At 43.0% G+C, this 17,396-nt stretch overlaps 1 protein-coding gene across 1 annotated transcript; it reads left to right on the plus strand.

Annotated features, from left to right (window-relative positions):
- Window positions 1-1,823: 1,823 nt before the first annotated feature.
- Window positions 1,824-11,218, plus strand: LOC138637132 (voltage-gated potassium channel subunit beta-2-like). The gene is made up of 14 exons (XM_069725613.1): window positions 1,824-1,898; window positions 2,228-2,271; window positions 4,246-4,283; window positions 4,403-4,482; window positions 4,834-4,878; window positions 6,000-6,044; window positions 6,305-6,348; window positions 6,660-6,746; window positions 7,084-7,169; window positions 7,542-7,662; window positions 7,982-8,076; window positions 9,551-9,671; window positions 9,760-9,848; window positions 10,724-11,218. Exons 1-14 carry the CDS (start codon window positions 1,843-1,845, stop codon window positions 10,811-10,813), a joined length of 1,041 nt encoding a protein of 346 aa, XP_069581714.1. The 5' UTR covers window positions 1,824-1,842; the 3' UTR covers window positions 10,814-11,218.
- Window positions 11,219-17,396: the final 6,178 nt, after the last annotated feature.

Genomic DNA, 17,396 nt, shown 5'->3' on the forward strand with positions numbered 1-17,396 from the left:
AAGGAGGGGAGCAGCTCCAAGGAGGGGAGCAGCTCCAGGGAGGGGAGCAGCTCCAGGGAGGGGAGCAGCTCCAAGGAGGGCTGCAGCTCCAAGGAGGGGAGCAGCTCCAGGGAGGGGAGCAGCTCCAGGGAGGGGAGCAGCTCCAAGGAGGGCTGCAGTTCCAAGGAGGGGAGCAGCTCCAAGGAGGGCGAGCAGCTCCAGGGAGGGCAGCAGCTCCAGGGAGGGGAGCAGCTCCAAGGAGGGCGAGCAGCTCCAGGGAGGGGAGCAGATCCAAGGAGGGGAGCAGCTCCAAGGAGGGGAGCAGCTCCAAGGAGGGCGAGCAGCTCCAGGGAGGGGAGCAGCTCCAGGGAGGGGAGGGGAGCAGCTCCAAGGAGGGGAGCAGCTCCAAGGAGGGCAGCAGCTCCAGTGAGGGGAGCAGCTCCAGGGAGGGGAGCAGCTCCAGGGAGGGGAGCAGCTCCAAGGAGGGGAGCAGCTCCAAGGAGGGCGAGCAGCTCCAGGGAGGGGAGCAGATCCAGTGAGGGGAGCAGCTCCAGGGAGGGGAGGGGAGCAGCTCCAAGGAGGGGAGCAGCTCCAAGGAGGGCGAGCAGCTCCAGGGAGGGGAGCAGATCCAAGGAGGGGAGCAGCTCCAAGGAGGGGAGCAGCTCCAAGGAGGGGAGCAGCTCCAGGGAGGGGAGCAGCTCCAAGGAGGGCGAGCAGCTCCAAGGAGGGGAGCAGCTCCAGGGAGGGGAGCAGCTCCAAGGAGGGCGAGAAGCCATTTCAGATCAAATTCCTTCCATATGAGCTTCTCTTCATCAGATTCCAGTAAAATCCAGACAGGTGACCCTGAACATCCCTTTGTTATTCTGCTTTAGGCCTCGTCTGCCGGGGGACCTCCCATGATGCACCTCTCCTCTCCTCTCTTTGTATTTGTATTCCACTTTTACGTTTTGTTTTAACATTTCTTTTTAATCAATGTTTTAATCTGGTCATCTCATTTATTTTTTTATAATTTAATAAGCCACTGTCACTGTCTGTTAATAACTTTGATTGTTTCATTCACTGGCTGTTTGTTCTGGTCTTTGTGTTCTTTGTAATTGTAAAGTGTTCTGCGACTGTTCTGTCCGGTGCTTTAAATCAAACACCTTGTTTGATGGATTCATTGATTTCAAGATGTCCCTCATGTTCTCACTCAGTCCTGATCAGCCGTCAGCAGAGTATCTTCAGTCCTCTGAGATCAGCCTCTTGTCTTCCACATCTCCCCTCAGACAGCAGCTGTGTCCTCACTGTGAATTATCCTCATGCATGCAGACCCAGTGTGAGTGGATCGGCACTGTTCGGGTTGTCCTGTGTTCATGTTCAAGTTTTTATTCAGACAACAGAAAGCACGTCACATAAAATCCTTCAGTCAGCGATAAATGATTCAGTGTTTGGACTTCAATAATGCAGCAGGGCCTGAAGCTCAGCTCTGATTATGTCGCAGGCTGCTGCATGCATGTGGCGGTGGCTGCGTTACTGCTGCCCTGATGATTGACTGACAGGTGAACAGCTGATCTCACTACTCGATAACTTCGTGTCATCATCCTCCAGATGCCCAAACCTGGAGGCAGCGGAGCCGCTCCACCGGGGAGCCGGGAAGGCGGCGGGATTCACCGAAGCAGCAGCGTCAGCAGCGGAAGTGGAGGGAAGATCATGTCGCTGTCCTCCATGAGTGAGAGCGTGCAGAGCGGCCTGAGCTGCTTCCTGTCCGAGCAGCATCTGGAGCAGGAGGAGCGGCAGCAGAGGAGCCGGCAGCTCGCCGAGTTCCAGCGGCTCAAAGAAGTCCGAGCGGCCGCTCAGCTGAAGAACCTGGAGGACTTCCTGAAGATGAACCACGTGTCCCTCAGAGACACCATGTCTTATTCTACGGGCATGATGTACAGGTACGGTGGTTATTAGTATAATAGTCATATTATCACAGAATTATTATGATGATGATGATTCACTTCTAAACACGGACACCTGAGAGGTTTTAACATTTAGAGAGTGAAGGTGTGAATCTGACTTCACAATCCAGCTGATATTCCAATAAATATGAACAAATAATCAGAAACACTGACTGTTTGAAGTTTAACTGAATTTATCAACATTAACAAAATGAATCAATGATCAAATATCATTCCTTATAAACAAATTCATTGATAACAGAAATAGAATATGTTGATATTATGCATTTTGTAATTCATTTGTCTGTAATTTTTCTCATGAACAGAAACCTGGGGAAGTCCGGCCTGAGGGTGTCCTGTCTGGGGTTGGGTAAGAGGGACATGAAGGACGTCTTTAACTGGACATGATCAGTGGGCATTTTCACACTTGATGTTGATTTAACTTCAGTTTTAGTTCAAATTTGAGTCATCTGACTTTTATCTCAAATTGAGTTTTAAAAAGTAAAGACTGTCACAACATGAAGACGGACACAAACAAAAGGTGTCTGAAAAAACAAAGTCCAGAGAAAAAAAATCCTATTCTGGAGTTTTAGCGCAGAAGAAGAAACAAAACAAAAAACTCTGGAAGACACAAGGAGTTGAAACAAGGAGCTCCAATAGGACGTCAACCAGCTGGTAGTCAGTGACTGAAGGGAGTTTATATCCTGCAGTGATGAGAAATGACTGCAGCTGATTGGTTAACTGAGCACAGGTGAGGTGGGCGTGGCAGCGGGAGAGCAGGAGGACACACAGGAGGACCTCTGGTGGTTGGAAGAGGAAGTGACAGGAAAACTAAGTAAAGTTAGAAGAGGCAGACGGACCAGATGACATCACACTGTTTAGTCTAATTTTTATTTTTTATATCTCGTATGTGTATTTTAAACTGTTACTATGACGATAAAGTAAACTTAATACTCCAACAGCTGTGATGGAGCCCAGGACTCATCATCTTTAATTCAATTCAATTCAATTCAATTCAACTTAATTTATATAGCGCCAAATCACAACACAGGTTATTTCATGGCACTTAACACATTAAAGTCTTTACAGCAAGACTTAACAATATACAGAGAAACCAACAATTCAACAATTCAACAATTCCCACATAAGCTAGGAGGGAAAAAACTCCTCTTTCAGGGAGAAAAAACGGAGCATCTGTTAACAGAACCAGGATCAGAGGTGGGCGGAGCATCTGTTAACAGAACCAGGATCAGAGGTGGGCGGAGCATCTGTTAACAGAACCAGGATCAGAGGTGGGCGGAGCATCTGTTAACAGAACAAGGATCAGAGGTGGGCGGAGCATCTGTTAACAGAACCAGGATCAGAGGTGGGCGGAGCATCTGTTAACAGAACCAGGCTCACAGGTGGGCGGAGCATCTGTTAACAGAACCAGGATCAGAGGTGGGCGGAGCATCTGTTAACAGAACCAGGATCAGAGGTGGGCGGAGCATCTGCCTCGACCGGTTGGGGTGAGAGGAGAGCAGAGAGAGAAAAGGACAGCATAGAGATAGAAGAGAAGAACTGTTGGTGGAGACGACAAGTACAGAGCAGAGACATGCAGCTCCATGACGGGACATCTGGAAAAGAAAGAACAGAAACTACACGAGTGAAGGAACTGAATGGAGACAACAGATAATAAGAAGAAACTATGGGAGAGAAGAAGATGGTGAGGTATGAGTCAGTTAAAGAGTAGGAGGAAAGAAAAGAAGCTCAGCATGTAATGTTTATTACAAACATATCTAAAGCTGTATAAACGTTTAATCTCTAAAGATAATTATCATTTCATACTAATCATAAATAATGAATAAAGTTTCTGACGGATAAAAATAAACACATAAATGCAGCATTTCTGTCTTTATGTGGAAAACTTCCTCTGCTGCTGTGATCACGTTATAACTCAAAGGAAAAAATACTTCATACAACAGTTATTAAAAACAAAACAGGAAGTCATACAACACAGTTTATATTTAATGGTGTGAGCTGCTGAGACTCATTTCTCTTTAACAACTGTGGATGTGTTTAATATTGTAAAGAGACAGAACCAGCCGTGTTGTTTAAATGTTCATCAGTCAGAGTTATAGATCACCATGGAAACCGACAGCCCCCAGTTTTTTACCAGGAACTACAGAATCTGTAGTTGTAAAGGAATTTAAAGGACTACAATAACAATCTGTCTCTGCTCTCTGAAACACTGAAACCTGTTCCAACTCTTCATGTTTATTTCCTTCATGAATGATCAGAATTATTTTCTGTTTCTTTATGTTCTGCTTTAACACTCTCGGTGTGATGATGGATTTCTGTGCAGGAACCTGGGTGACGTTCGGAGGACAGATCACAGAGGAGGTGAGAAACCTCCCCGTCAATCACACTCTTTTTTTAACTGGTTGTTAAAATAGGAGAACAAAAGGTTTGAAATATTAGTGAAATTACAGGAAATCACCATGTGAATGTTCCTGTTGAAGGTGGCGGAGGAACTGATGACTTTAGCGTACGAGAACGGAATCAATCTGTTCGACACGGCTGAAGTTTACAGCGGCGGAAGGTCAGAAACATGTTTTTATATCTGCATGAAAGCAGCATGTGATTTATTTATAACTAATGACGTGAATGCAAATACATGAATGAACAGCTAGAAACCAAAGTCCCCAGCAGAGAGGTGGTGCACACCTCATCACTTTATTTACAACATGTTGTCGTGCCAACGGTCACCGAAGGCTCAAAAACTCAGTGGACCCTCAAACTTTGGTCGATGAAGTCTTGATAAGTTGTTGAGAAAGTGGAAAGGAAATAGTGACAGTTTCAGAACTTTTTGATTCTCATTCAGAAAGTTTGAATTATAATTATTTTGATTAAGTCATGAACATCTCTCTTCCTGTCTCTTATTTCAACTCAGAGCTGAAGTTGTGTTGGGGACTATCATAAAGAAGAAAGGATGGAGGTACAGTTTTCACTTCTACAGTGTTTCTTGTTGGTGCACTTTAGGATTTCACCATTAGCAGTAAAATATTAGTTTGAAATATCCATGAATTTTGTTGACTTAAAGTTATTGTGAAGGAGTTATGTCAATTTGAAATTCTATACAATCCCGTTTCCACAAAAGTTAGGACACTGTGTAAAATGTGCCTGAAAAACAGAATGCAACAATTTGCAAATCTCTAAAACCCACATTTAATTTAAAAAAAAAAATAGACCAAAGACAACATATCAAATGTTTAAACGGAGACATTTCATTGTTTTATGAAAAAAAATCTACTCATTTACATGATTGTAAAAAGATGATTTCAGAGAGGCAGAGTCTCTCAGCAGTGAAGATGGGGAGAGGTTCACCACTCTGAAAGACTGTGTTGGAAAATAGTTCAACAATCTAAGAATAATGTTCCTCAACGTAAAACTACAAAGAATTAGTGGATTTCATCATCTACGGTTCATAATATCATTAAAAGATTCAGAGAATCTGGAGAAATCTCTGAACACAAGGGACAAGGCTGGAAACCAATATTGGATGGTGGTGATCTTCGGGCCCTCAGGCAGCACTGCATTAAAAACACACTATTCTGGAGTGGAAATCACTGCATGGGCTCAGGAACACTTGTGAAAACCATCGTCTGTGAACACAGTTCATCGCTGCGTCCACAAATGATGTTAAAACTCTCCAAAGAAGAAACCAGCTAGAAACATGTCCACTGGTTCAACTCTGTAGTTACTTGAATGGGGATGAAAGAATTCGATCATATGACTTCAAATGTTGTCGGACAGAAAGGATCAAATTCTGATATTGAAATGAAGTATTTGTGTGACACCTTTTATTTAATTTATTATGAAATATTTATCCACTATTTCAGACTCAATTCTGTTTTCCATCATTATTTTGGGGTAACGAGTGCAGCTTGATGAGGAAGAAATTCATTTGATTCTGTGGTCAACAGAAATAAATAAGACAATAGTGAATGAGATTTGACTTCATCTGTGTAGTTGTGCTGATATCATCAAGTTTTTGGTTTCTGAGACAGAATGAAGCTCTCACACTCGTTTCTATTTCATCTATTTTCTAACATGCAGGCGTTCCAGTTTAGTCATCACCACCAAAATCTTCTGGGGAGGAAAGTAGGTATCTGAGTCTGTATGGATCTGTTGTCTTAACATAATATATAAAATAGATATCACAAGAAGGAACTTGGCAGCAATAACACATTTAATGATTTCCAAAAATGTTTAGGTTTTAAGTGTTAAAAAATGGCAGGAGGATGAAATAAACCATCTTGACAACATACATGTGACACGTGAGGCACGTGAGGAAGTAGGAGTTTCTGCTTTTGGTTTCACACCTTGAAGATTGAATAAAATGAAAGATGTTTGTTTTTCAGAGCAGAAATGGAACGAGGATTATCAAGAAAACATATAATTGAAGGTACGATTTATACCTAAAATTTAACACACACACACACACACACACACACACACACACACACACACACACACACACACACACACACACACACACACACAGCGCAGCGATGTGACGTGGAAATAACTGGTCTGGAAGTATTTGACTTCCTGTTTCCTGCCGGTCTCGTTAACGTGCTGATGTTTGATCAATAAGTCTGAATACTTCCTCATGAAGGTTGTTGATGGTGTGCATCACTGTGCTGCGTTCAGGAACACTCTGGACCTTTAGATTGCCCTTCATGTGAGTGTGTTGTGTAACCGTGTGTGAACCAGGTCTCCGAGCGTCTCTGGACAGACTCCAGCTGGAGTACATCGACGTGGTGTTCGCGAACCGACCGGATCCCAACACTCCGATCGAAGGTGAGTCTGTTCACATCACAACCTTCTTCTTTTGGTTTCTGTTTGGAGGAAATAGTTTGGAGACGTATTAACTCAAATGTGTCGTCCTCCAGCGGGAACACAGAGTTCTCTCATTTCATGAAACGTGTGATCATGTAAACGGGATCAGTTTTCCAACCTGTGCAGCAGTCAGCTGAGTGGTGCTGAGGAGGCGTTCAGGAACCTTCCTCTGGTTGGTTCATCCCGCTGCTGCTGCTGAGCAGCTCCACCGACCTTCTTCCAGTAGAACCATGCATCCACCATGTTCTGATCAGGAGTCCTCAATAACAGCTGAGTGTTTGTAACCCGGTTGTGACAGAGACCGTGAGGGCGATGACTCATGTGATCAACCAGGGGATGGCCATGTACTGGGGAACATCCCGCTGGACGTCCATGGAGATCATGGTGAGTTCTAAAATTACCTGGAAATTCATTCATAGATCAGTTTGGTTTCCTGAAAACTAGATTTGATCCAAAACCTGCTGGTGCAGGTCCAAATTATATTGAGAGTAAACAAGTCAGGGGATGTTTGGGTTCCTTTGGCTTCTCAATATTTACATTTTTCTAAATCTAAATTTGTAATTTTTTTTGTAATACTTCCTCACAAAAGTTCCAGTTTGCACCTGCTGGATTGTAATAAGAACCATCTACAAACCTCCGCTTGCTCATCATATTAGACACCAGGGTTAAATAAATACAAATAAAAACAATAAACAATATATATAACAGTGAAAACCTGCATGGTCCTAACGGTCCAGTTCCCTGTGTGTCCTGTAGGAGGCGTACTCTGTGGCACGGCAGTTCAACCAGATCCCACCGATTTGTGAGCAGGCCGAGTACCACATGTTCCAGAGGGAGAAGGTGGAAGTTCAACTCCCCGACCTCTTCCACAAGATCGGTAATCAGCTGTCACAAAATGTCCTCCAGTAATTATGATAATGCAGTATGATAGTTTGACCTGTATTATTATGCATATAGTTTGTACAATACTCAAGTTAGACTGATCTTTTGTTGCCGTGGTGGGTTGCTATGTGACATTAATTTGCTCACATCGATTCATTCTTTAAGATATATTTTAGTCCTTTTAATTTGAGTTGTGTTTGTTGGCCTCGTCCATCCTGGTGTTAAAAACATGATGAAACTGAAAACAGTCTTTGAACATTGGAAGTTTGCTGCGTGTGATTTTAGTCCATTATAAAGGTGTTTTTGTCCTGCAGGTATTGGAGCGATGACGTGGTCTCCGCTGGCCTGTGGGATCCTCTCAGGGAAATATAACTGTGGGATCCCAAATCATTCACGAGCCTCGCTTCAGGTAACTCCTTCTATTGTGTCAAATCCTCTTCCTTTGTTTAATCTACGACCTCGTTTCTAAAAAGTACTGACGTTGTGTAAAATGTAAATAAAAACAGAATGTAATGATTGTAAATCACATAAACTCATATTTGATATAAAATAGACCAAAGACAACATATCAAATGTTGAAACTGAGAAACTTTATTGTTTTATGAAAATATATGTGCTCATTGTGAGCATTGTGTACATGAGCAGCAACACGTCTCTATAAGTTGTTCCAGGATCATGTTCACCACTGAGCTGCATCAACTCTTCTTTTAACAACACTCTGGAAACGTTGGGGAACTGAGGAGACCAGTTTCTGGAGTTTTGAAAGTGAAATGTGATCCCATTCTGGCCTGATAGAGGATTTCAGCTGCTCAACAGTTCAGGGTCTCCTTTGTTGTATTGTTCATGTCCTGATGCTCCAGATGTTTTCAATGATTGACAGGTCTGGACTGCAGGAGGCCAGTTTATCAGCGGACTCTTCTACTAGAGAACCATGCTGTTGGAATACGTGCAGAATGTGGTTGGACGTTGTTCTGCTGAAATAAACAAGACCTTCCCTGAAAGAGACGTTGTCTGGATGGCAGCATATGTTGCTCCAAAACCTGAATATATCATTCAGCATTAATGCTTCCTTCCAGATGTTCAAGCTACCCATGCCATGTGCACTAATGCATCCCTGTACCATCACAGATGCTGGCTTTAGAACTGAGCTGATAACAAGCTGGATGGTCCCTCTCCTCTTTAACCTGGAGGATGCAGCGTCCATGATTTCCAAACAGAATCTCAGATTGTGATCCATCAGACCTCAGGACAGTTGTCCACTTCACCTCAGTCCATCTTCAATGATCTCGGTCCAGAGAAGGCGGCGGTGTTTCTGGATCATGTTTCTATCTGGTTTCTTCTTTGGAGAGTTTTAACATCATTTGTGGACGCAGCGATGAACTGTGTTCACAGACGATGGTTTTCACAAGTGTTCCTGAGCCCATGCAGTGATTTCCACCATCAAATTCAAAATGAGCAGATATGTTTCATAAAACAATAACATTTCTCAGTTTCAACATTTGATATGTTGTCTTTGGTCTATTTTCAATTAAATATTGGTTTATGTTATTTGTAAATCACTGCATTCTGTTTTTAACTACATTTTAGGTAGCATCCCAATTTTTTGTAGAAACTGAGTTGTACATAAATAATAAATCATTGTTTTCATTGTCTGATTTTGGATTCTCTATTGAATATAAAAAGAACAAATAAGACACAGGTTCAGATTGATTCAAAGTAATTTTGCAGTTTCACATTTTGATGTGACCTTGATGAAGGCAGGAGCATCCAGAATCTCCAAAAATGGTGTTTTCTATCATATTTTCAGAGCTCTGTTCTGGGTTCTGCTCATGGTGGAGTTGTGGCCTTCAGGTGTGCGCTCCGTGTTGTGCTCTCTGTAACAGGGTTATCGGTGGATGAAGGACAAGATCCTGAGCGAGGAGGGCCACCGTCAGCAGGTGAAGCTCAAGGAGCTGCAGGCGGTTGCTGAGCGACTGAGCTGCACGCTGCCTCAGCTGGCGATCGGTAACGCAAACCTCCACCTCTGATCTCTACGTCCATCACGTCCTGCTCTCTGCTTCACGGGTTGTTCTGTCCCATGTTCTCCTCTCAGCCTGGTGTCTGAGGAACGAAGGGGTGAACTCTGTCCTGCTGGGAGCCTCCAGAACCGAGCAGCTGCTGGAGAACATCAGAGCGATACAGGTCAGAACCAGAACCGAACCGGTACCATCACCGTGACGACAGTTCACACCTGCAGCCAGAACCAACGGAACCAAATGATAGACACAGTAAACAACAATATCAGATTGATTTTCTTAAAATTACTGTTATTATTAAGAAAAAACCCATAAAAGACTCCAAAGCCTTATTTTTAGTTATCAATAATGTTACAAATGTCACAAGGAATTCTAATAAGTTTCTTTCTCCTGGAAAATACACCAGCGGTCGTATCCAGTCCTAAAAGTTCCTCTTAGTGACAAAACTTTAAGAAAATTATTTCTAAGAATTTGCCCTTAAAGTTCAGAGAGATCATGTAAAGATAGAAGTTATTCATAAACATGTTCAGAGCTCCTCAGGAGATCAGCGAGGAAGACTTTAACATGAAGAGTTTCTTAATCAGAGGAGAGAAGTGATTTTATCCTCACTGAGATCAGGGTTTCTGTCTGTTTCCTAAATCACTACTAAGATAACACCCATGACAAAATATTCTTGATCAAAAGTTTTTAGGCGAAGTTGGAAACTCTGAGACGGATTCTAATAATCTTTATGAATACGGCTCCTGAATTTCTGGTTAAATCTCCGGTTTAAATGTGTCACATTTCCAAAAGGTCTGTCTGGAGTCAGAAGGCTCTACGATGCCCAGAAACATTGGAAGTTTAGTTTAGTGAGTAAAAACTTGTGTTTGACATCTAATACCAGTCTTGAGTTTGATTTCCCAGCATGCTCTCCTCCTCAACACCTCCAGACTGAATCCAACTCTCAGCTTCTTTGGGACATTGAGAAGTTAAAGTCTTCCTGTCTGCAGGTGTGCTTCTTTCTGTAGTCGCAGTGATGCTGTCGCTCTTCTGCCTCCACAGGTCCTTCCAAAGCTGTCTCTGTCCACCGTCTCCGAGGTGGACTGCATCCTGGGAAACAAACCGTACAGTAAAAAGGACTTCAGATCGTAGAGGCGGCTGTGATGAACTTCAGACTTCCTTTTTTAAAAGCTGCCTGTGGATGAGAGACAGGAATCATCTGGAGACTGTAATTCAGTTCATCTCACGTCTGCACTTATTGACACTTTATTACATGAACTTCTTCCGTCTGCAGCGAGCACAGAAACAACCTGAGGTTCATCTCCACGTCCAGATTCATCACGACACAGATGAAGAACTGACGAATGGATCTGATGCAAACACACGTTACACAACATGTGAAACCTGCTGAGCACAAAACATGAAGCTGTGACGCATCTTTAATAACAGCATGTTTATTGGATCTGTTCATTCTGGTTCTATTACATTTAATCACACTTCAAACATTTGATTATTGTTGTATTATTTCATGTTAATGTCTTGTTTTATCAAAGTTATATGAAGTCTAGCTTTCATAATGCATGTTTGAAATATTGTCAAGTTGTATTCTTTAATAAAAACTCCCTTTTTCAAACATTCAGATATTTGTACTCATAATTACATCAGACGTCTTAAATCTGATAATATGCGGAGAGTTTTAACAGAATCACAGCTCTGATTATTTTAATGTGTTTGTCTCAATGTGGAAAAATGAAATCTGTACTGTAATACTGTAAATTACATTCATGTATTTTTTTTAAATCAATAATCCCTCATTTAAAATAGCATTTTTGAATAGAAAATAGAAAACGAGTCAGGTTTTATCTTTATTTCTTATTTTGTTTTGTTTTTAAAGATTGCCAAAGATCCTAATCTGAAAAACACCAAAAAAAAGTTCAAGAATTTCTGAACTGAGATTTTATCGTGATGCTGCATTAAGAATGAATGTACAGAATAATGTGTACGATATTTCTTCCAGCGAGATAATTACTGTGAGAATGTTGGTAATAACTACAGACTGGATATAAAACTATATAAAATTATATAAAACCACGGACTGGATATAAAACCACAGACTGTTTATAAAAGAGTTCGTATCTTCAGGTCTGTAAAACGGTTCTGATCCAGAAGTGTCTTCAGCTGCAATACCAGCGAGTGCCACTAGAGGTCGGCTCCAAAAAGCCTCCGGCTCCATAGACTCCCATTCAACTTCTCTCATCAAATCCAAAGTGAATAAAATGTGTCCATCAGTTATCTCGGTGTTGTTAGCTAAAGTCACTCCTTCTTCTTAGTTTTCTGGAGGTCCATCTGAAAATAATCCCTCATTCATTAGAAAAGAAGATTCAAGAAGACCTGCTTTTGGGGGCGTGTCTGTTTGATTGACAGGCCTGTGGTGCAGTCAGGTTACAGCTATCGGTGGGCGGGACGTAGTATCGTCAAGTTTCCGATCAGATCGGTCAGATCCACATCTGGCTCCTCCCCCAGCTCGTCCAAATATGGTCACTTCCTGCTCCAAACCGCTCCGAACTAGCAAAGATGGTGACGGACAGAATCTGAACTGGAGGATTCATAACGTTCACAAACCAGCGATGACATCACTGATGGAGGATGACATCACTGGTGGTTGATGACATCACTGGTGGTTGATGACATCACTGATGGATGACGGTTGGTAATAACAGTAAACAGCTCCTGCTACTGGTCAAACAAGAGACGTCAGTATGAATTATGATGATTATTAACTCCAACATTAAGTGATTGAAAGACACGAAGACACAAACACATTCGCTGTTGGTCCAATCAGCACTAATAGAGGGAAAGAGGAAGCTGGTACAAAGTTAAATCTGCTGAATCAGAGCTGTGATCGGAAACTCAAAACTTTTTTGCGTGTTGTCCTGTTGGAGAAGCCTGTTGCCATGGCGCCACAGTTCAGGTGGTTCACAGCGAATGTCTTCCCTTTGAGTCCTCAGAAGGTCCCAGTAGAACTCTACGTTGACAGTCTGACTCTGGGGGCTGAATTCACAGTGACACAACCTGCTGAACGTCAAACCCCCGGAGGTCTGATCACTGACGTGTTTTCAGTGGTGGAGGGCTTGAAATGCTATAAAAAGACAAAGTGGGACACAATCATGACGTAACACTTAACTAATGTGCTTGGCTTTTTATTTTGCATCTGTTAATGAAAAGATGAACCAGATATTAATATCATCCAGGAAGACATGTTATTTCCTATTTACAAACTATAAACAATAATAGTGTCATGTGTCACATTTAAAAAAATGTTTTTCTGTATCTTGATGAAGGTATTTTGTAATTTATGAATAAATAATGAATAATTTAACGTTTTGCATGTAAAAATAAGCTTTAGCATGTTTATTGAATTCTGAATTGTCCTCCAGCAGCATGACGTCAGCTCCAGTCCTTCAGCAGCTGGTCTCACGTTTGGTTTGGTGTTTTGTGGACAGAATCAGAGTTGAAGCTGAACATCTGAAGACATGTTGGGATGTCCACAGCAGGTCGATCGTATGCTTTTTATTCTTGATTCAACAGCCTGCAGGTGTGAGGATTCCTGCCTGATCCTCGTGTCTCCCTGTTTTCCCCCGATCACCTCTCCTCATGTGTGCTGTCATTCCCGTCTGTTTGTTATTGTTTTGCCACGTGCTTTGTGTTGTTTTGTTTTGTGTTCCTCAGCAGTACCCTCCTCCGAGTTCCGCCCCCTGCTGCGCCTTTCTGCGTCAGCTCAGCTGTGCTGCATCCCGTGATCACCTCCTGCCGTTACAAATACCCCCAGTCTCCTGCCTGCTCAGTGTCAGTCCGTCCGTCCACCTACCTGGTATTCTGTCCCGTAAGTCTGTTCGTTTCACTCAGTGAAGTTCCGGTTCTGACTCCCTGTTTGTCTCAGCTTACCTGCCGTCCAGTATCGAGCCTCGGGTCTCACCTGTGCGAAGTCTTCCAGTTCGTTCCTCGGAGATCAGCTGTCGAAGTCTTGGTAATCCTGTGTCGAGCCTCGGGTGTCACAAAGTCGATCCTGCGCTGCTGTTCAAGTGTTGGACCACGGAGATCCACACAGCGACCCAGCCTGTCTGCTGCTCTTGTGGAGGACCTCGGGATTCCCTACAGCGAAGCCACGCCCACTCTACCTGTCTGCCGGCCGCCATCCGCGGCGGAGCCAGCTTCCAGCTCAGGAGACGAGACTGGTCTCCTCGCTGAACATTGGCCTCCGGCCTCGTATGGACTTGTACGTTGTTTTTCTCTGCCTACTGTGTGTCAGTTGTTTGGAGAGAATAAAGGACTCTTTGGGTCGTAAGAACAGCTATCCTACTGTGTCTGGGTCCGTTAAAACACCACCATATCAGAACCGCAAGAAGTTGGCAGAACATTTGATGAAGCTGTAGATGGACGGCTGCCACAGAAATCGGACAAATCACACCCAAACACAACCAGGCAGACTATTGTATTTATCCTCCTGAGATTTCCTCCTCAATCTCTGTCTGAAAGAATTGTAATAAAAGATCAGGTTTTAATCTGGTTGGATTTAGTTTCCCTTGAAAAACAAGATCTTCTCAGTTTGTATTCTTAATATTTTCATGACCAGAGAGATAAAAGAAAACTCAGGGGTGAGGATGAAGTTTTGTTTAACAGGTGAAGGATGGTCGGAGGAAGCTGAGCAGGAAGTGGCCGTCTGTTGTGGTCAGGTGACCTCAATCAGAAGAGAAGAAGCGATTCATAGAAACAAGAAGAACAGAGACGAACAAACTGATGAGCTGGAAGCAGAGCCGAGGACAAAAGCTGCAGTTAACGAGGGCAGATGAAGAGCAGGTGTGTGTCGTCAGCCAGGTGAGATGGATAGCCCCGCCCACACTGACGGAGCACAAACAAACGGAGCTGGTGGGGTGACAAGACACATCCCTCGACTACTGTATGGATCTCCTCTTCCCTTCATCACCGTGGAAACGTGCAGTGAACACATGAACATCTGAGGAGAAACTGACATTTACTTTTATTATTTATTACACAATATGAACAATAACTGCTTCACCGTTTCTTTCACTCATCGGATTCTCCTTCTTCCCCACTAAGGCTGCTGCAGCATAAAGGGTGCGTTTGTTTTATGTCCCTGAAGCCCCGGTTGGTGGAGAGCTGATGATTGTTCCTTGTCAACAGAATACAATGAAGCAGCTGTGGAAAAGATTCAGCTGACAGTTGGAATATTGTTCTTGCGCTCCAGATGTTGTACTTGTGTTCCAAATTTTGTACTAGTGTTCCAGATGTCGTACTTTTGTGTTAGATATTATACATGTATTCCTGATGTTGTTCTTGTTTTCCAGATGTTTTACTTGTTGCTCCTCACTGATCTAAACACTCTACTAAATCACGACTGTTTTCTGTCCTGACTCCTAAATGGTAGAATGAGCTCATCAATGACATCAGGAAGCAGAAACTCTGAACATCTTCCACCACAAACTAAAAACACACCTCCTCCTCCTCCTCCTCCTCCTCCTTTACCTTGAACAGTAGAACTTTAGTATCTTAAAATAGAACTTACTGATAGAACTTTGTAGTTTGGCTTTCTGGAAGAAATGATATTTTCTTGATTCTTGTTGTTCTGGTTTTGAACCCTCATGGTTGAAATGAACTTATTGTAAGTCGCTTTGGATAAAAGAGTCAGATAAATGTAATGTAATGTAATGTAATGTACTTGTGTTCCAGATGTTGTACCTGTGTTCCAGATATTCTACATGTATTCCAGATGTTTTACTTGCGCTCCAGATGTTGTACTTGTGTTCCAGATGTTTTACTAGCGCTCCAGATGTTGTACTTGTGTTCCAGATGTTATACTTGCGTTCCAGATGTTTCACTTGTTTCAGATGTTCTACATGTGTTCCAGATGTTGTTCTTACGTTCCAGATGTTGTTCTTACGTCCCAGATGTTGTTCTTACGTTCCAGATGTTGTACTTGTGTTCCAGATGTTGTTCTTATGTTCCAGATGTTGTTCTTACGTTCCAGATGTTGTACATGTGTTCCAGATGTTTTACTTGGACACTTTTCCACCAAGGTCCCCATCTTGGCTCCGTAGAGGAAGGGGCGGGGCCACCGAAGTAAAGGATTTTCAAATTAAAAGTATCTGAGGAAGCTGCAGCTGTTCCTGAACACAAAGTGTTTCTTCTCCACTGCTGGACAGAAGAATCAGTGTGTTTATTGAGTGTTAAACAGAGGACACAAAAACACACTGATTTCTGGGTAAAATAATTAAAGCTGCAGATATTTTGGAGGGTGACGTGTTCACATGATGAGGTTATTTCCTGTCGATGTTCCTTTCTACTGTCTCATCTGGAAATAAACAGTGTGTCATGTGACATGAGAACATGAACAGAAAACCATCCAGTTCCTTTATTAACAGTCCTACTCGTCTGTTTCTGAAAGAAATGCAAAAAATCCAAGTAAGAAAATGGGACATCCAGAAGTTACAAACTGGTATCAGTGAGAGGAGACGGTTCTGCAGAACATTACGGGGTCCATGCAAAGCTAACAGAACATACAGTCAACAGAACACACACGGCGACCTATATGATAGATACCAACTGGCAACCTTCACATGAAACCGTCCTCCCAGTGACCCGGTTCTGATGGGATGGTTCTGAGCAGGAGGAACAAACACTTTAACAGTGCTTCAAATTAAAATGCTGAATTTCAGCCTACGATGAAACTGACAGTCACATTTAAAATCACAGATCAAACTGATTACAGGCGTTTGAAAGTCAAAGTATGAAGATGGAACAGGAGGAAGTGCATTAAAACGGATTAAATAGACATTTCTGCTGACTCTGCAGGTTTAATCTGACCGACATCCAACCTCTGATCTGCTGCTACACTGCAGCCTCTGAGATCAGCGGTGCACGAAGGAGGTCGGCATGACGACAGGACGATGAGTCTGACTTTTTATTAAACAAACTTCCTCTGGAGGAAACGGTCGGGACGAAGACTCCTGGTGTTTTTATGATGCTGTTCCACTCGTCTAGTTTGTGAAGCCAGAAGAGGACGACAGCGACGGGGAGGCGGTTTCCAACCGGCAGCATCAGTTTGTCATTGATGCCGACACCGTGGAGAGGTCGGGGGTTTACGGGGAGTTAGCAGAAATAAAAAGGTGTTTCAAACACTGGCACCGTGTGGTCGTTACAGGAGCATCAGAACCTGTTGACTCACCAAACAGAAAGCCAGTGTAGTTAGTGAGCATTCAGGCGACATCAGAACATACCAGTTAGCTGTGTGGAGGATCAGCACAGTAAAATACACCTCATTATTACATCATGTTGGTCTGAGCAGAGCTGCTGTTTAAAATCCTTAAAGCCACAGTGCAGAAACGCAGGAAGTACCAGGAGGCTGGGAAACCTCTGCTGAGGAGCTCGGTGAGGAGCGTGCTCGGTGGGAATCAGTGAGCAGATAAATGTAAGGGGGATAAAATGATTGGATCATCCAGCTCTTTCCAACTAATATCAAACCGAATGATCAAATTCTGACATTAAAACAGGTCATTTTTAGGGTTTTATTTAAGCCTTGAAGTCATAGTGTTGTTGTAATTACTCTCACCGGGCAGCAGGGGGAGCCAAAGTTCTGCACTGCAGGTTTAAAGGATGGAACGAACAGGAAACAGTCCCTGCGTTCTAGTATTCATAGGCCCATCATATTTCCTACGTC

The sequence above is a fragment of the Brachyistius frenatus genome, unplaced genomic scaffold, assembly GCF_029030835.1.
Source record: "Brachyistius frenatus isolate BFR_SWC_R1_liver_20210118 unplaced genomic scaffold, ASM2903083v1 Contig_434, whole genome shotgun sequence".
In the NCBI taxonomy this organism is placed as follows: domain Eukaryota; kingdom Metazoa; phylum Chordata; class Actinopteri; family Embiotocidae; genus Brachyistius; species Brachyistius frenatus.